This window comes from Vipera ursinii (genome assembly GCF_947247035.1).
Source record: "Vipera ursinii genome assembly, chromosome: 3".
In the NCBI taxonomy this organism is placed as follows: domain Eukaryota; kingdom Metazoa; phylum Chordata; class Lepidosauria; order Squamata; family Viperidae; genus Vipera; species Vipera ursinii.
In genome coordinates, this window is record NC_139516.1 from 3,330,506 (window position 1) to 3,350,995 (window position 20,490).

A 20,490-nucleotide genomic window follows, 5' to 3' on the forward strand; every position below is an offset into this window, starting at 1 on the left:
GAGAAGCAACCTGGAATTAAGGAGAAACTTCCTAACAGTGAGGATAATTAACCAGTGGAACTCCTTGCCTCCAGAAGCTGTGAATGCTCCAACACTGGAAGTTTTTAAGAAGAGACTAGATGGCCATTTGTCTGGTGATATAGGGTCTTCTGCTTGAGCAGGGGGATGGACTAGAAGACCTCCAAGGTCCCTTCCAGTTTTATTCTGATTGATTGATTTTTAACATATCATGCAATTCCCTACTGCCACCCATAAACCACCACATCCCTAATTTATATTGTCCAGATATTTGGCTCCAACTTGTTTTTTTGTCCAGAGGCCCTTGGGTAATTGCTTAGAGCAGGGGTCCGCAGCACCCAGTTTGTGACTGGTACCGGTCCAAGGCCTGTTAGGAACTGGGCTATGCAAAGAGCGGGTGAGTGAGCAAAGCTTCATCTGAGCATGTGCGGGATCTAGCTTGTGCACAACCTTCCCCCCCCCCCCCAGTCTGGGGAAGAATTGTCTTCCATGGAATTGGTGGCCGGTGCCAGAAAGAATGTGGACCTCAGGCTTAGGAGACATTTCAGCAGGACTCCACAAGCTTTGAACCCTGAATAGAATAGAGTAGAATAGAATAGAATAGAATAGAATAGAATAGAATAGAATAGAATAGAATAGAATAGAATAGAATAGAATAGAATAGAATAGAATAGAATAGAATAGAATGAGAAGAGAGAATAGAATAAAGCTGGAAGGGACCTTGGAGGTCTTCTAGTCCAGCCCCCTGCTCAAGCAGGAGAACCTAGACTGTCTCAGACAGGTGACTGTCCAGTCTCTTCTTAAAAACCTCCGGTGATGGAGCACCCACGATTTCTGGTGTCCAGCTGTTCCACTGGTTAATTGTCCTCACAGTCAGGAAGTTTCTCCTTAATTCCAGGTTGCTTCTCTCTTTGATCAGTGTCCAACTGTTGTTTCTCGTCCTGCCTTCTGGTGCTTTGGAGAGTAGCTTGACCCCCTCCCGTCTTCTTTGTGGCAGCCCCTCAAATACTGGAAGACTACTATTGTGTCTCCCCTATTTCTTCTTTTCTTTAGACTCACCAAACCTAAGATCCGCAGCTTAACTACAACAGAATCTGCATGTTTTTGTTAGTTGCAAAGTCGTGTCCGACCCATCGCGACCCTATGGACAACGTTCCTCCAGGCCTTCCTGTCCTCTACCATCTTCTGGAGTCCATTTAAGCTCACGCCTCCTGCTTCAGTGACTCCATCCAGCCGCCTCATTCTCTGTCGTCCCCTTCTATTGCCCTCAACCTTTCCCAGCATGAGGCTCTTCTCCAGTGAGTCCTTCCTTCTCATTAGGTGGCCAAAGGATTTGAGTTTCAGCTTCAGGATCTGGCCTTCAAAAGAGCAGTCAGGGTTGATCTCCTCTAGGACTGACCGGTTTGATCGCCTTGCAGTCCAAGGGACTCGCAGGAGTCTTCTCCAGCACCATAGTTCAAAGGCCTCAATTCTTTGGCGCTCAGCCTTTCTTACTGTCCAACTTTCACTGCCATACATTGCAACTGGGAAGACCATAGCCTTGACTATACGCACTTTTGTTGGCAGGGTGATGTCTCTGCTTTTTAGTGTGCTGTCTAGATTTGCCATGGCTTTCCTCCCCAGGAGCAAGCGTCTTTTAATTTCTTGGCTACAGTCCCCATCTGCAGTGATCTTGGAGCCCAGGAAAATAAAATCTGTCACTACCTCCATTTCTTCCCCATCTATTTGCCAGGAATTGAGAGGGCCGGATGCCATGATCTTGGTTTTCTTAATGTTAAGTTTCAACCCAACTTTTGCGCTCTCATTCTTCACTCGCAACAAGAGGCTCTTTAGTTCCTCTTCACTTTCTGCCATTAGAGTGGTATCATCTGCATATCTTAGGTTGTTGATGTTTCTTCCGGCAATCTTAATTCCAACTTTTGATTCATCTAGCCCTGCCTTTCTCATGATGTGCTCTGCATATAAGTTAAATCTGCATAGGAAGGATCAAAAGTCATAATTGGTGGAGATTAGGGACCCGAGACTTTTGTTTTTCTGAGCAGAAGAATCATGTTCTGGGGACCATTAACGTCACCCCTCCATAGCCATGTGTCCGAGGTTGTGCACGTGTGTCAAAACAGTCAGGATGGAGGCTACAGCCGTCCTGCTGAAGCTCCCGGGTCGGGCTTCAAAGGCATGGACACCATCTTGCCTTTCTTGACCATGCTTCTTGAACCATTCTTGTTGCGATGAAGTTAATGCCGTGACATAAGGTTTTGAATTTAACGGACATTCAGGAATAACAGACCTGCCCTTCCCCCTACTTCAGGAACTTCAGAACAGGAAGATCAAAAGTGAAAGTGAAAGTAGAGGGAAGGGAAGCAAAAGAAAGAGAAGGAAGGAGACGAGAAAGGAAAGGGAAAGGGAGGGAAAAGAAAGGAAAGGGAAAGGAGAGGAAAGAGATGGGAAAGGGAAGGGAAGGGAAGGGAAGGAAAGGAAAGGAAAGGAAAGGAAAGGAAAGGAAAGGAAAGGAAAGGAAAGGAAAGGAAAGGAAAGGAAAGGAAAGAAGGAAAGAGATGGGAAAGGAAAGGAAAGAGACAGAAAGTAAGGAAAGGAAAGGAAAGGAAAGAGATGGGAAAGGGAAGGAAAGGAAAGGAAAGGAAAGGAAAGGAAAGGAAAGGAAAGGAAAGAAGGAAAGGAAAGAGATGGGAAAGGAAAGGAAAGAGACAGAAAGTAAGGAAAGGAAAGGAAAGGAAAGGAAAGGAAAGAGATGGGAAAGGGAAGGGAAGGGAAGGAAACGAAAGGAAAGGAAAGGAAAGGAAAGGAAAGGAAAGGAAAGGAAAGGAAAGGAAAGGAAAGGAAAGAGATGGGAAAGGAAAGGAAAGAGACAGAAAGTAAGGAAAGGAAAGGAAAGGAAAGGAAAGGAAAGGAAAGGAAAGGAAAGGAAAGGAAAGGAAAGGAAAGGAAAGGAAAGGAAAGAGATGGGAAAGGAAAGGAAAGAGACAGAAAGTAAGGAAAGGAAAGGAAAGGAAAGGAAAGAGATGGGAAAGGAAAGGAAAGGAAAGGAAAGGAAAGGAAAGGAAAGGAAAGGAAAGGAAAGGAAAGGAAAGGAAAGGAAAGGAAAGAGATGGGAAAGGAAAGGAAAGAGACAGAAAGTAAGGAAAGGAAAGGAAAGGGAAGAGATGGGAAAGGGAAGGGAAGGAAAGGAAAGGAAAGGAAAGGAAAGGAAAGGAAAGGAAAGGAAAGAGATGGGAAAGGGAAGGAAAGGAAAGGAAAGGAAAGGAAAGGAAAGGAAAGGAAAGGAAAGGAAAGGAAAGGAAAGGAAAGGAAAGGAAAGGAAAGAGATGGGAAAGGAAAGGAAAGAGACAGAAAGTAAGGAAAGGAAAGGAAAGGAAAGGAAAGGAAAGGAAAGGAAAGGAAAGGAAAGGAAAGAGATGGGAAAGGAAAGGAAAGAGACAGAAAGTAAGGAAAGGAAAGGAAAGGAAAGGAAAGGAAAGGAAAGGAAAGAGATGGGAAAGGAAAGGAAAGGAAAGGAAAGGAAAGGAAAGGAAAGGAAAGGAAAGGAAAGGAAGTAAATAGATGGGGAAGGAAAGGAAAGGAAAGAGATGGGAAAGGAAAGGGAAGGAAAGGGAAGGGAAGGGAAGGGAAGGAACAGACAGGACAGGACAGGAAAGGAAAGGATAGGAAAGGAAGTAGACAAAAAAGGAAAGGAAAGGAAATGGAGAGATAGGGAAGAGACGGGGAAGGAGAGGAGAATGGAAAGGAAGGAATGAAATTCATTACGGTGAAATCTCAATTTAACAGACCCTCCTATAGGACTTTAAGTGTGGCAGGCTGTCTGTCCCAACGTCTGCCTGGAATGACAGACAAGTCCACTGAAACCGAAATAATCCAGACGAGACGTTATCCTTACATTAATTTTCCTTTAATTTCACAGCGTCCATGGTGGCTCATATTATTTGCACGATAATGTCAATGCACACATGACGTTAACCGCTTGACACCCTTTTGCCCTTAATGGACATTCAGCAGTTATGGACAGGCCCTTCCCGCACTTGGTAAGGCCACATTTGGAATCCTGCGTCCAGTTTTGGTCACCACAAAAAACATACAAGGAACGGTTGCGGGAATTGGGTTGTTGTTGTTGTTAGTTGCGAAGTCGTGTCCGACCCATCGCAGCCCTATGGACAACGTTCCTCCAGGCCTTCCTGTCCTCTACCATCTTCTGGAGTCCATTTAAGCTCACGCCTTCTGCTTCAGTGACTCCATCCAACCACCTCATTCTCCGTCGTCCCCTTCTTCTCTTGCCCTCAACCTTTCCCAGCATTAGGCTCTTCTCCAGTGAGTCCTTCCTTCTCATTAGGTGGCCAAAGGATTTGAGCTTCAGATTCAGGATCTGGCCTTCTAAAGAGCAGTCAGTTCCTCTCCTTTCCTTTCCAGGGAATTGGGTACGTCTAGTTTAATGAAAGGGACACGGTGGCTCCGTGGGTTAGGACGCTGAGCTTGTCGATCAGAAGGTCGGCAGTTTGGCGGGTCGAATCCCGAGTGCTGCGTAACAGAGTGAGCGCCTGTTACTCGTCCCAGCTTCTGCCAACCTAGCAGTTCGAAAGCACGTAAAAATGCAAGTAGAAAAATAGGGACCACTCCGGTGGGAAGGTAACGGCGTTCCGTGCGCCTTTGGCGTCTAGTCATGCCGGCCACATGACCATGGAGACGTCCTCGGACAAGCGCTGGCTCTTCGGCTTTGAAACGGAGATGAGCACCGGCCCCTAGAGTCGGAAACGACTAGCACGCATGTGCGGGGGAACCTTTACCTTTAGTTTAATGAAGAGAAGGACGAGGGGGGACATGATAGCAGTCTTCCAGTATCTCAGGGGCTGCCCCAAAGAAGAGGGAGTCAAGCTATTCTCTGAAGCACCAGAAGGCAGAACAACAAGCAACAGATGGAAACTCATCAAGGAGAGAAGCAACCTGGAACTAAGGAGGAATTTCCTGAACAATTAATCAGTGGAAAAGTCAGCTTCCAGAAGTTGTGGCTGAAAAGACTGGACATCTGTTTGCCTGGGACGATGTAAGTTCTGCTGCCTTGAGCAGAGGGTTGGACTAGAAGACCTCCAAGGTCCCTTCCAACTCTGTTATTCTGTTGGTCTGTTAAAGTTGTTGCTGGAAGCTGCACAGCACAAGCCGTGATCACATAGCATTCTTCATGACATTGCCACGACACTGTTACAATGTACAGATTGTACCAGATGTCCATGCCTCATAGTCTCCAGCAGATGTGCAGCAGATGTTCCCATCCTCCTAGAAGACCAGCTGAATTGTCTTGTAACAGAATAACAGAGTTGGAAGGATCCTTGGAGGTCTTCTAGTCCAGCCCCCTAGTCAGGCAGGAAACCCTATCCCACTTCAGACAAATGGTTGTTCAGTCTCTTCTTAAAAAATTCCAGTGTTGGAGCATTCACAGCTTCTGGACGCAGGTTGTTCCACTGGTTAATTGTTCTCACTGTCACGAAGTTTCTCCTTAGTTCCAGGTTGCTTCTCTCCTTGATTAGTTTCTATCCGTTGCTTCTTGTCCTTGGAATTTCACCAAGAAGCTATGATACTATAAATCATAACTTTACTGGATGTATGAATACAAATATTGGGGGTTTTCTAGCATTCCCTGGGAATGTTGGGTCACTGCAGAAGAGGGAGCAAGACTGTTTTAAGATGGGACTGCTATCATGTCTCCCCTATTTCTTCTTTTCTTTAGACTAGCCAACCCCAAGTCCCGCAGCCGTTCTTCATTTGTTTTAGTCTCCAGGCCTTGGATCATCTCAGTTGCTCTTCTCTGAATTTTTTCCAAACTCTCAACATCCTTTTTGTGATATGGTGCCCAGAATTGGCTGCAGAATTCCAGGTGTGGCCTTACCAGGGGTTCATAAAGCCATATCTGGGCTTGATCGGTTGAGCCTTGAGCATCCATGCATCAACAGCTGATATAGCTGGACTTCTGTGGCCTGTTTTTTGTGGGTTAGTTAGAACATAGACTCATAGCTCTGGAAGGGACCTCGGAGGTCATCTAGTCCAACCCCCTGCTCAGGCAGGAAACCCTATTCAGCAAGTGTCTATCCAGTCTCTTCTTAAACGCCTCTAGTGATGGAGCACCCACCACTTCTGGAGGCAAGTAGTTCCACTGGTTAATTGTTCTCACTGTCAGGAAATTTCTCCTTAGTTCTAGGTTGCTTCTCTCCTTGATTGGTTTCCATCTGTTACTTCTTGTCCTGCCTTCAGGTGCTTTGGAGAATTTTTTTTTTAAAAAAGAAGAGACTGAACAACCTTTTGTCTAAAATGGCACAGGGTCGCCTGCTCGGGAAGGGGGTTGGACTAGAAGACCCCCAAGGTCCCTTCCAATTCTGTTATCCTGTCGTTCTATATGTGCAGACCCTACTGAATTCCATTGGTGCAATTTTGGAAAACACCTGGAATACGGCATCCACTTTTGGTCACCACATGACAAAAAAGATGTTGAGACTTTGGAAAAAATTGCAGAGAAGAGCAACTAGGAGGATTAGAGGCCTGGAGGCTAAAACATGTCAGGAACGGTTGCTGGAATTGGGTACGTTTAGTTTAATGAAGAGAAGGATGAGGGGTGACATGATAGCACTCTTACAATATTTGAGGGGCTGCCCCAAAGAAGAGGGGGTCAATTTATTCTCCAAAGCACCAGAGGGCAGGAGAAGAAACAACGGATGGAAACTAATCAAGGAGATAAACAACCTGGAATTAAGGAGAAACTTCCTAACAGTGAGAACAATTAACCCGTGGAACGGCTTGCCACCAGAAGTGCTTCATCACTGGAGGTTTTTAAGAAGAGACCGGACAGCCATTTGTCTGAAATGAGATAGTTTCTGCTGCTTGAGCAGACTAGAAGACCTTCAAGGTCCCTTCCAGCTCTATTCTGATTGGGTGGGGGGAAACCAGAGAGGTTGCAAACATGACTCAGAAAGAGCAGAACAAGCCAAGAATTATTTACCCATTCAAAAACCTTGAAAGGCTGACTTGATGCAACCCCAGCAGCATTTTGAGCAACGAGAATGTAAGGTTTGCCAGAGGCAACGCTTGTTGAGACATCGCTTCAAGGGCTGCAAAATTGACTTTTATTATTATTATTATTATTATTATTTTTAACCACCCCGTGAGGGCGAAAGCTTCAGGCACCAAAAAGTCTTGGAGTAATGGGTAGGGAGTGAAAAACCAGTTGCTTTTCTAATTGGGCGAAGATCCTGTTGATTGCACTTTGGTTAAAATCTGGTTTAAACCACTCGGAGGAAGCTAATTGTGAACACGGGCTATTTACTTTTGAACAGACAATGTAATGCAAAGTGGCGCCTTGTCACCTTAGCGTACCCCCTCCTTTTCGTATTAACACCCCCCCACACCCACACCCCCGTTTTCCATAGGGCAATTCTAGGGAAAACTGTTCAATTAGGACAATGGGTTTTGCAAAGAACTAGCCGTGGTTCGGTTTTCCAAGGAAACATTCCAAGGTTATTCCTTTGAATTCCCCCTGCAAAATAGACTGTACTCAGCTTGGCAGCGAGGAAAGATGGGACCTCAAAATCCGGAACGGCATTCCAGAGAGGTGGGTGGACTTCGATTCCCAGAATTCCCCAGCCAGCCTTAGCAACTCTAAGATGTGTGGACTTCAACTCCCAGAATTCCTCAGGGAATCTTAGCAACTGTGTGGACTTCAACTCCCAGAATTCCTCAGGGAATCTTAGCAACTGTGTGGACTTCAACTCCCAGAATTCCACAGAGAGTCTTAGCAACTATATGGACTTAAATTCCCAGAACTCCCCAGTTCAGCATGCTGGGAAATGTAGTCCACCCATCTCCAAGTTGCCAGACCTGAAAGACACCGTTGTAATTCAGTATTTCTCAAGCTTGGCAACTTCAGATGGGTGGACTTCAACTCCCAGAATTCCACAGAGAGTCTTAGCAACTATATGGACTTCAATTCCCAGAACTCCCCAGTTCAGCATGCTGGGAAATGTAGTCCACCCATCTCCAAGTTGCCAGACCTGAAAGACACCGTTGTAAATCAGTATTTCTCAAGCTTGGCAACTTCAGATGGGTGGACTTCAACTCCCAGAATTCCCCAGCCAGCTATGGGAGAGGTAGTCCGTCCATTTTAAAGTTGCCAACATTGAAAACAAAAAAAAACCAAACCCAGATCTAAATATATATATTTTTCCCCATTTCTTGTGGTCTGCATCGTCTGTAGACTGTTTTGTTCCAAATTAAATATCTCCACCCCAAATTAAAAAACAAAAAATAAAGAATAGAGATCGGGGGGGGGGAACCAGAATTTTCTGCATGGTGAAATAAGGGGGCCGGCTCTTAATTTGGCTCCCGATACCTGCGGCCTCTTAGCCTTAATCTCTGGGTCACAAACTCGCCACCGCTGCCAGAAAAGCAGTGGAAATCTGGTCTTTTATGAGTTCCACACATGCACCGCACATTATTTTTCTTCTGTCTAATTTCTCTGCCTAATGTTGCATATATCAAAAACAAGACGCCTGGAAAATGTGTAATTGCTGTCGTGCAAGCTTTGGCCTTTCTTTCTTTCTTTCTTCTTTCTTTCTTTCTTTCTTTCTTTCTTTCTTTCTTTCTTTCTTTCTTTCTTTCTTTCTTTCTTCTTTCTTTCTTTCTTTCTTTCTTTCTTTCTTTTTTCTTTCTTTCTTTCTTTCTTTCTTTCTTTCTTCCTTCCTTCCTTCCTTCCTTCCTTCCTTCCTTCCTTCCTTCCTTCCTTCCTTCCTTCCTGTCTTTATTTTTCTTTCTTTCTTTCTTTCTCTTTCTTTCTTCTTGCTTTCTTTCTTTCTTTCTTTCTTTCTTTCTTTCTTTCTTTCTTTCTTCTTTCTTTCTTTCTTTCTTTCTTTCTTTCTTTCTTTCTTTCTTTCTTTCTTTCTTCTTTCTTTCTTTCTTCCTTCCTTCCTTCCTTCCTTCCTTCTTTCTTTCTTTCTTTCTTTCTTTTCTTTCTTTCTTTCGCAATTGACATATTTTATTTTTCGTAGACCACAAAGGTGCACCCCTATTTCTTTTCCCGCTTTTCGGATGGATATTCTTTACAAACAACTCAAGACTAAAAATATACGCAGGTAGACCTCGGGCTTACGACCACAATTGTGAGCAACAGTGTTTGTGTGTGTGGGTGTGATGTGTGGGTGTTCATTGTAACTTCGAACGGCCCCCGAGCAACCAAAAAAAGGGACTCGTGACCCGTTTTTCACACTTAATGACCATTGCAGCAGCAACATTTACACCCACCCCCGGGTCGTGTGATCAAACTTCAGGCGCTCGGCAACTGACCCGTATTTATGACGGTTGCGGTGTCCCCGGGAGGTCACGTGACCCCCTTTTGCGACCTTCTGGTGAGCAATGGGGAACCCAGAGTCCCTTAGGAACTGTGTGTTACTAACTTAACAACCGCAGTGATTCACTTAGCAGCTGGGGCAAGAAAAGTTGCAAAATGGGGCAAAAATCACTTAACATCTAAAGATGTTGAGACTCTGGAAAGAGGGCAGAGAAGAGCAACAGAGATGATCAGGGGACTGGAGGCTAAAACATACAAGGAACGGTTGCTGGAATTGGGTATGTCTGGTTTAATGAAGAGAAGGACGAGGGGAGACATGATAGAAGTGTTCCAGTATCTCAGGGGCTGCCCCAAAGAGGAGGCAGTCAAGCTATTCTCCAAAGGACCTGAAAGGCAGGACAAGAAGCAACGGATGGAAACTCATCCAGGAGAGAAGCAACCTGGAATTAAGGAGGAATTTCCTGACAGAACAATTAACCGGTGGAACAACCTGCCTCCAAAAGTGGTGAATGCTCCAACACTGGAAGTTTTCAAGAAGAGGCTAGAAGATAGTCACTTGTCTGAGATGGTATAGGTTCTCCTGCTTGAGCAGGGGGCTGGACTAGAAGACCTCCAAGGTCCCTTCCACCTATTCTATTCTATTCTATTCTATTCTATTCTATTCTATTCTATTCTATTCTATTCTATTCTATTCTATTCTATTCTATTCTCTGTTATTTCTATTTTCTATTCTATAATCTGTTATTTCTATTTTCTATTCTATTCTCTATTCTATTCTATTCTATTCTATTCTATTCTATTCTATTCTATTCTATTCTATTCTATTCTATTCTATTCTATTCTATTCTATTCTATTCTATTCTATTCTATTCTATTCTATTCTATTCTATTCTATTCTGTTTTCAAAGCACCCGAGGCAGTGGTGAGATTCAGCCAGTTTGCACCACCTCAGTGGAACCGGCAGCTAATTTTTTGTTGCCCAGGCCCAGAACAGACTTCTGGAAGCATCATCTACACAGGGAACCGGTTGTTCCCATATTTGAATCCCACCACATACCAGAGGCCAGGACAAGAAACAACGGATGGAAACTAGTCAAGGAGAGAAGCAACCTGGAACTAAGGAGAAACTTCCTGACAGTTAGAACAATTAACCAGTGGAACTACCTGCCTCCAGAAGCTGTGAATGCTCCAACACTGGAGGTTTTTAAGAAGAGACTGGACAGCCATTTGTCTGAAATGGTATAGGGCAGGGGTCAGCAACCTGAAACAGTGAAAGAGCCACTCGGAACCGGTTCCCTCACAAAAGGAAAAACTGGGAGCCGCAAAAAATGTGTGCGCATGCGCGTACATGCACACATGCGCAGAACAGGGTTTGATTGAAGAGTGGAGCCAAGGCGAGATATGCACCTACCCTGCATATTTGAATTGATTGGTTGAACTTTTTTAGTCCCACTTTTTTCTTTTTTGGACTGCACATGGCAGAGGACTGGGAGCCGCAGGAGACGGCTGAAAGAGCCGCATGCGGCTCCGGAGCTGCGGGTTGCAGACCTGTGGTATAGGGCTTCCTGCTTGAGCGGGCGAGTGTGTGTGTGTGTGTGTGTGTGTGTGTTTGGACTAGATGACCTTCCAACTCTGCTATTCTGTAACCTGTTCTGTAGAAACCCAAAAGGTCGGGTTTTCCACCTGACTGGCAGGCCTGCAAGGTCCCTTCCATCCAACTCTCTTCTTCCGTTCTTCTTGCAGCGAGTGCTGCCATGTTTGAGAACTGCACGGGTTGTGTTATGTGCTCCGAAGACAACGGCTGTGTCTCCTGCCAGCAGCGTCTCTTCCTGCTCATCTGGAGGGACGGGATCCGACAGTACGGGGCCTGCGTCCACGCCTGCCCGCTGGGCTACTTCGGGGTGCGAGGCCAGGAAGTCAACCGATGCATTAGTAGGTGTCCAGGGTGTGAAAAAACCAATTCTCGGAGGAGTCAGTAGTGTGTTAGCGAGATTAAAAACATAGAAGGAAGGCGGGCAATTTGGGGCAACCTTCTAGTCCTCAGTTCTCGGATTTAAAATAGAAACTTAAAAAAAATTACCAAGACAAAACTAGGCAAAATATTTGAAAAAGAGGTGCATTTAAAAAAAAGAAGGCAACCTTAGCTCTTTTATGACTCATGGACTTCAACTCCCAGAATTCCTGAGCCAGTGTGGGGGAACTATGGCCACTTCATGACTCGTGGACTTCAGGTCCCAGAATTCCTGAGCCAGCATGGGGGAACTATGGCCCCTTCATGACTCGTGGACTTCAACTCCCAGAATTCCTGAGCCAGCATGGGGGAATTATGGCCCCTTCATGACTCATGGACTTCAACTCCCAGAATTCCTGAGCCAGCATGGGGGAACTATGGCCCCCTCATGACTGGTGGACTTCAACTCCCAGAATCCCTCAGCCAGCATGGGGGAACTATGGCCCCTTCATGACTCGTGGACTTCAACTCCCAGAATTCCTGAGCCAACATGGCTCAGCTTGGAAACCTCTCCCTTTCTCCTCAGCGTGGCTGGCTCAGGAATTCTGGGAGTTGAAGTCTACCAGTCATGAAAGAGCCAAGGTTGCCTACCCCTGACATATACCGATAAGAAAAAAATAACCTTTATTGTCACTTTTGAGCCCGGAGGGATCTCTGAATGGATCAGAGATAACGATTATTGTGGCTTGGGGTAGATAAGAAGCCGTTGCAGGCTTTCTCTGTGTTAAATGCAATAACAGACTGTTAACAGAGGGGTTTTGGAGATTAATTCTACTCTTGGATTGCCTATTAACTCCCTTGTTTTTAAATTAAAAAAAAATGCAGCTTTATCAGAATTTCTATGGCAACGTAACTGATAATTTTTTTCCATTAAGATCATAATTCTTTCTTGAGGGTAGTAGCGTAGAAGGTTAGAGAAGTATCTTAAATTTTGCTAATTATGAATTATGAATAACTAGGTAACATCACTGCTAGAAGGGAGTGGGGTGTGCGAGGAGGAGGAGGAGGAGGAGCAGGAGGAGGATTATTATTGTGGAGTCCTGGGTGTTTTCTGAGCTTGGTTATTTTCTGAAAGACATTTCATTGCCCGACTAGGTAACATCATCAGTGCTAGAAAGGAGTGGGATTTGCTCTCTGTTTATATCCCATGACTTGCCTTGTCAGCATAGGTGGGACAATCAAGGAACTCAGCCAAACAATCCAACAGTAAACAAGAGCTTAATCAAGCTACTATCAAGAACATTCCCACCAACACTGACAGGGCAGCCACCAGTCTGTAAACCAAGAGTAAATGCCCCCTTCCTACTAGAACTGATGATATGACCTAGTTGGGTCATGAAATGTCCGCAATAAAACCACCCAGCTCAGAGAGCACCAAGGACCCCGCAGCCAGCATTTACTTTTGGTTCTCCGCAAAACTGGCCTGTAGCTTAAGAGACCGCCGCTTAACCACCGCTGAAAGACAAAGTCATAAAATCGGGGCAGTCATATTGATGATTCAATTTATGAAGGACATGACTTATTTTTGTATTTATTTGTATCCCTTTATTATTTTTACAAATAATTCAGGGCAGCAGACATATCCAATATGTCTTCCTCCTCCTGTTTTCCCCACCACAACAATCCTGTGAGGTGGGCTGGGCTGAGAGAGAGGGTTGGTGATTGGGCCAAAGTCAGCCAGCCAGCTTTCATGCCTAAGGCGGGACTAGAACTCACCGTCTCCTGGTGATTGGCCCAAAGACACCCAGATGGCTTTCATGCCTAAGGCGGGACTAGAACTCACCGTCTCCTGGTGATTGGCCCAAAGACACCCAGATGGCTTTCATGCCTAAGGCGGGACTAGAACTCACCGTCTCCTGGTGATTGGCCCAAAGACACCCAGATGGCTTTCATGCCTAAAGCGGGACTAGAACTCACCGTCTCCTGGTGATTGGCCCAAAGACACCCAGATGGTTTTCATGCCTAAGGCGGGACTAGAACTCACCGTCTCCTGGTGATTGGCCCAAAGACACGCAGATGGCTTTCATGCCTAAGGCGGGACTAGAACTCACCGTCTCCTGGTGAATGGCCCAAAGACACCCAGATGGCTTTCATGCCTAAGGTGGGACTAGAACTCACAGTCTCCTGGTGATTGGCCCAAAATCACCCAGCAGACTTTCATGCCTAAGGCGGGACTAGAACTCACCATCTCCTGGTGATTGGCCCAAAGACATCCAGATGGCTTTCATGCCTAAAGCGGGACTAGAACTCACCGTCTCCTGGTGATTGGCCCAAAGACACCCAGATGGTTTTCATGCCTAAGGCGGGACTAGAACTCACCGTCTCCTAGTGATTGGCCCAAAGACACCCAGATGGCTTTCATGCCTAAGGCGGGACTAGAACTCACCGTCTCCTGGTGAATGGCCCAAAGACACCCAGATGGCTTTCATGCCTAAGGTGGGACTAGAACTCACAGTCTCCTGGTGATTGGCCCAAAATCACCCAGCAGACTTTCATGCCTAAGGTGGGACTAGAACTCACCATCTCCTGGTGATTGGCCCAAAGTCAGCCCACCGGCTTAAAGGCGGCTTTTTCTAATGCACCATCTCTATGTTCTAGAATGCCGGTCGCCCAGCTGCGAGAGCTGTTTCAGCAAAGACTTCTGCATGAAATGTCAAGAGAGCTTCTACCTGCACAAAGGGAAGTGCTTAAACACCTGTCCTCCTGACACCATGGCCTGGCACAGCACCCAGGAATGCCAAGGTAAGCCAAGCTGCGGGAGGGAAGAGCGCCCCTCCTCGTCTTCAAATAAACCACCCAGCTCAGAGAGAATAGAACAGAACAGAATAGAATAGAGGATAGGTGGGAAAGGGAATAGAATAGAATAGAATAGAATAGAATAGAATAGAATAGAATAGAATAGAATAGAATAGAATAGAATAGAATAGAATAGAATAGAATAGGATGGGATGGGATGGGATGGGATGGGATGGGATGGGATGGGATGGGATGGGATGGGATGGGATGGGATGGGATGGGATGGGATGGGATGGGATGGGAGAAAAGAGGAGAAGAGAAGAGAATAATAGAATGGGATGGAAGAGAAGAGAAGAGAAGAGAGAATAGGTGAGAAAGGAGAATAGAATAGAATAGAATAGAATAGAAGAGAAGAGAAGAGAAGAGAAGAGAAGAGAAGAGAAGAGAATAATAGAATGGGATGGAATAGAATACAATAGACAGATTGTAGAATAGAATAGAATAGAATAGAATAGATATTGGAATATAGAACAGAATAGAATAGAATAGAATAGAATAGAATAGAATAGAATAGAATAGAATAGAATAGAATAGAATAGAATAGATATTGGAATATAGAACAGAATAGAATAGAATAGAATAGAATAGAATAGAATAGAATAGAATAGAATAGAATAGAATAGAATAGAATAGAATAGAATAGAATAGAATAGAATACAATAGAATAGAATAGAATAGAATATAATAGAATAGAATAGAATAGAATAGGATGGGATGGGATGGGATGGGATGGGATGGGATGGGATGGGATGGGATGGGATGGGAGAAAAGAGGAGAAGAGAAGAGAATAATGGAATGGGATGGAAGAGAAGAGAAGAGAAGAGAGAATAGGTGAGAAAGGAGAATAGAATAGAAGAGAAGAGAAGAGAAGAGAAGAGAATAATAGAATGGGATGGAATAGAATACAATAGACAGATTGTAGAATAGAATAGAATAGAAAAGATATTGGAATATAGAACAGAATAGAATAGAATAGAATAGAATAGAATAGAATAGAATAGAATAGAATAGAATAGAATAGAATAGAATAGAATAGAATAGAATAGAATAGATATTGGAATATAGAACAGAACAGAGCAGAACAGAACAGAACAGAACAGAACAGAACAGGACGGGACGGGACGGGACGGGACGGGACGGGATGGGATGGGATGGGATGGGATGGGATGGGATGGGATGGGATGGGATGGGAGAAAAGAGGAGAAGAGAAGAGAATAATAGAATGGGATGGAAGAGAAGAGAAGAGAAGAGAGAATAGGTGAGAAAGGAGAAGAGAAGAGAAGAGAAGAGAAGAGAAGAGAAGAGAAGAGAAGAGAAGAGAAGAGAATAATAGAATGGGATGGAATAGAATACAATAGAGATTGTAGAATAGAATAGAATAGAAAAGATATTGGAATATAGAACAGAATAGAATAGAATAGAATAGAATAGAATAGAATAGAATAGAATAGAATAGAATAGAATAGAATAGAATAGAATAGAATAGAATAGAATAGAATAGATATTGGAATATAGAACAGAACAGAACAGAACAGAACAGGACGGGACGGGACGGGACGGGACGGGACGGGATGGGATGGGATGGGATGGGATGGGATGGGATGGGATGGGAGAAAAGAGGAGAAGAGAAGAGAATAATAGAATGGGATGGAAGAGAAGAGAAGAGAAGAGAGAATAGGTGAGAAAGGAGAAGAGAAGAGAAGAGAAGAGAAGAGAAGAGAAGAGAAGAGAAGAGAAGAGAAGAGAAGAGAAGAGAATAATAGAATGGGATGGAATAGAATACAATAGACAGATTGTAGAATAGAATAGAATAGAAAAGATATTGGAATATAGAACAGAATAGAATAGAATAGAATAGAATAGAATAGAATAGAATAGAATAGAATAGAATAGATATTGGAATATAGAACAGAACAGAACAGAATAGAATAGAATAGAATAGAATAGAATAGAATAGAATAGAATAGAATAGAATAGAATAGAATAGAATAGAATAGAATAGAATAGATATTGGAATATAGAACAGAACAGAACAGAACAGAACAGAACAGAACAGAATAGAAAAGAATAGAATAGAATAGAATAGAATAGTCCTGGAAGGGAGCTTGGAGGTCTTCTAGCCCAGCCCCCCACTCAAGCAGGAGAACCTCTACCATTTCAGACAGGCGACTGTCTCGTCTCTTCTTAAAAGGTGCTAGTCCTGATGGTGTCTCAAATATCCTCTCCCTTCCCCCCTCCCAGAAAACTGCGAGGCAGCTCCCTGGAGCAGCTGGAGCCCCTGCACCAAACAAGGCCGGATGTGTGGCTACAAGTGGGGCTCAGAGATCCGAGTCCGGGAGACTCTCCGGAGTGGCAAGGAGGACGTGGCCCTGTGTCCAGCACTCTCCGAGTCCCGGAAGTGTCGGATGAAGAGACATTGTCCTGGAGGTAAGATCTGGAGGCTGGAAACCCACCCCGGGCTGTCTTTCTTCAGCCTCACCAGGTAGACCACTTGGGAAATGTAGCCAGATAAGCTAAGCCTACAGGGAGTCCTCGATGTACGACTACAATGGACCCCCGCCCCCAAAAAAATTCTGTTGTTCAGTGAGACATTGGTTAAAGGAGTTTTGCCCCATTTTACGACCTTGCTTGCCACCGTTGTTAAGTGATATCCCCCCAGTTGTTAAGTTGTAATGGTCGTTAAGCGAATCCGTATTGACTTGGCTTGTCTGAAGGTCACAAAAGGGGGTCATGTGACCCTGGGACGCCGCGACCGTCATAAACCTTGGCTCTTTGATGACTCGTGGACCTCAACTCCCAGAATTTTGATTGTGTGACTTTGGGGATGCTGAAATGGTCACCAGTGTGAAAAACAGTCATCGGTCACTTTATTCAGGGCTGTTGTAAGTTTGAACTGTCACTAAATGAACTGTTGTAATCTGGGGACTTCCTGTATCTTTGCAAAGCCCACCTTAAGAGAATCTTGCAAATTTGAAGGTACAAATCTCCCACTGATAGGTAGGTAGGTAGGTAGGGAGAGAGAGAGGGGGGCAGACAGGCAGACATAGACAGACATAGAGACAGACAGACATAGAGAGATAATAGATGATAGATAGATAGATAGATAGATAGATAGATAGATAGATAGATAGATAGATAGATAGATAGAGACAGACAGATAGATAGATAGATAGATAGATGATAGAGAGAGAGACAGATAGGTAGACATAGACAGACAGAGAGACAGAGAGATAATAGATGATAGAGACAGACAGATGATAGACAGATAGAGATAGATAAATGATAGAGAGACAGATAGATAGGCAGAGAGAGAGAGATAATAGATGATAGATAGAGTGACAGACAGACTGACAGAGATAGAGATAGATAGATAGATAGATAGATAGATAGATAGATAGATAGATAGATAGATAGAGACACAGACAGATAGATAGGCAGACATAAACAGAGAGAGAGAGAGAGACTGACAGACAGATGATAGACAGACAGACAGACAGACATAGACAGAGAGAGAGAGAGAGAGAGAGAGAGAGAGAGAGAGACTGAAAGAGAGAGACAGACAGACAGACAGGTAGACATAGACAGACAGAGAGACAGAGAGATAATAGATGATAGATAGAGACAGACAGATGATAGCTAGAGATAGATAAATGATAGAGAGACAGACAGACAGATAGATGGGTAGACAGAGAGAGAGATAATAGATGATAGACAGATAGAGAGACAGACAGACAGAGATAGATAGATAGATAGATAGATAGATAGATAGATAGATAGATAGATAGATAGATAGATAGATAGATAGGCAGACAGACAGAGAGACAGAGATAGACAGAGACAGACTGACAGACAGAGATAGACAGATGATAGATAGATAGATAGATAGATAGATAGATAGATAGATAGATAGATAGATAGATAGATAGATAGACAGACAGACAGACAGACAGACAGACAGACAGACAGACAGACAGACAGACAGACAGACAGACAGACATAGACATAGAGGCAGACAGACAGACAAATGAGAGAGAGAGAGAGAGAGATGATAGATGATAGAGAGAGAGAGACAGACAGAGCTAGACACACAGAGAGAGATAATAGATGATAGATAGATAGATAGATAATAGATAGATAGAGATAGATAGATAGATAGATAGAGAGAGAGAGAGAGAGAGAGAGAGAGAGAGAGAGAGAGAGTGAGAGATAGATAGAGATAGATAGATAGATAGAGTTTCAGAAGCTGTCAAGCTTGTCTTGCAAACTTCCACCTCCAAAGCTTCTTTCGCTCCCTTCCCTTACAATATTCTGGAGCAAAAAAACAAAAAACGCACACAAAAACCAACCACCAGTGGGCTGGTGATGAAAAGAGAGTTGAAACCAGATGTGTGCAGAGCGTTTTTGTTTTTTGTTTTTTGGTTGTTGTTGTTCTATTTGGTGGTAGAGAAAATGTTTTGCTTGCTAATGACACACGGGGTTCTCCTGGCCAAAAATTTCACGCCTGCCTCGGGAGCAAGTAGCCTGACTCCGCTTCTTTGTTTGTTGTCTTGCAGAGAAGAATGAAAACAAGAGGAGAAGCAAGGAGGAAAGGAAGCCGAGGAAGAAGAAAAAAATAGATGCCTTCAAGGTCGCCTAACGAGCTTCAGACTGCGTGGGTTTGTCCTGGAGGAAGTCAAGACCCCATGAAGTCCATCAAGGAGTTCCATCATTGGCCCCAAAATATACGTTAGGATGTCTCTTCCCTTCTGCCTTTCTAAGTTTCTCCTCCTTCAGGTTTCTCCACCAGGAGGGTTCGTGGTGCCTCTTGACCATCTCTCCAGCATGGTTGGAGAACAGAAGATTGGTGATCCATGCACCCTCTTGATGTCTGAAAAATCTTCTCCCTTCCTGCCTTCCTTCCACCCATCCACCTCCCCATCTCAGAACCTTTATGATAAGCAGGACAGCAGCAAAGCAAGAACCGCCAGGAAACCCAGTCGAGAAGGGACCGACTCTTGCTCTTTGACCTGCTATGGAAGAAGGCAAGATGGACCATCCAGAAGAGCTGAAGACCACGTAGAGTCCCATCTAAAGAGATGGAGCGCTGGAGGGAATGCAAGTTCTCACCTAGCTTCCACCTGGTTCTTCCTCTATCCCACCCCCACCCCATCCCCCTTGGAAGTGTTTTACTGAATATTTCTCAGCATCGGTTGTCCTACAGACATGAGTTTAAGAGAAAGGAAGAAGCCAACTCTTCTCTTCTCTTTCTCTGTTGTCACCCATTTTTCCTCACCCAAGAGGTTGAGATGATTGCGGTCATGGGCCACCAACTTATGCTTCTCCACAGACGATGACAGACCATCTTTTTCTTTCCAAGATAATAGCAAAGGAGACTGTGACACCATCTCTAGAGGCCATCTAGACCTCTGAGAAGGACCCACCCAGCCGGGAAAAATTTCAGAGGTTAGTTCCCTGTTGAAGGAAACTGAACCTTAGAATGGGATCGTTTGAATTGACAAATTGATAGGATCAGCTTAGAAATGACCCACAATTTAACACTTCCAACAGAAAGTGTCCTATCAGCTGCAGAAGATTAACCAGAATCTTGACTTATCTAGAAACCCCTTCCTCCTCCCCCCGCTGAGCTATGGCTTTCTGACTTAAACTGGATCATCTGCCAATCTTTGTAGACCAAGCTAGGTTATCCTCTCTGCTTTCTTGACAGGCTGAGTTCCCATCACCAGAACTTGTCTGTGTTCCTCTAGCAAAAGTTGAAATTGGCCACAGTGAGGATGGGACATCTTGGTCCAACGGAGAACTAGATGCTTGGAGCAACCTAGAACACCAGTTCCAAGCTAACTGTAATGATTAAATAGTGAGTTTTCAAGCCATCCTCGGTTCTGGGAGGCTAAAATACAGTATATGAAGAACAGTTGCAGGAACGGTTGCGAGTCTAATGAAGAGAAGGACTAAGGGTGACATGATAGCTCCAATATTTGAGGGGCTGCCACGAAGAAGAGGGAGTCCAGGTGTTCTCCAAAGCACCTGAAGTCAGGAGAAGAAGCCACGGGTGGAAATCAATCAAGGAGAGAAGCAACCTAGAACTAAGGAGAAACTTCCTGGCAGTGGGAACAATTAACCAGTGGAATGGCTTGCCACCAGAAGTTGTGGATGCTCCAGTCCTGGAGGTTTTCCTGAAGAGGTTGGACAACACTTTATCTGAGATGCTATAGGATAGGGGTCTTCAAACTTGGCCCTTTTATGACTTATGGGCTTCAACTCCCAGAATTCCTCAGCCAGCCATGCCTGGCTGAGGAATTCTGGGCATTGAAGTCCACAAGTCATGAAAGGG

At 44.4% G+C, this 20,490-nt stretch overlaps 1 protein-coding gene across 1 annotated transcript; it reads left to right on the forward strand.

Moving 5' to 3' along the window:
* Positions 1-10,902: 10,902 nt before the first annotated feature.
* On the forward strand, positions 10,903-18,795 carry RSPO4 (R-spondin 4; the record flags this gene model as incomplete). The annotated part of the gene is made up of 4 exons (XM_083358111.1): positions 10,903-11,284; positions 13,962-14,105; positions 16,401-16,586; positions 18,713-18,795. Exons 1-4 carry the CDS (start codon positions 11,107-11,109, stop codon positions 18,793-18,795), a joined length of 591 nt encoding a protein of 196 aa, XP_083214237.1. The 5' UTR covers positions 10,903-11,106.
* Positions 18,796-20,490: the final 1,695 nt, after the last annotated feature.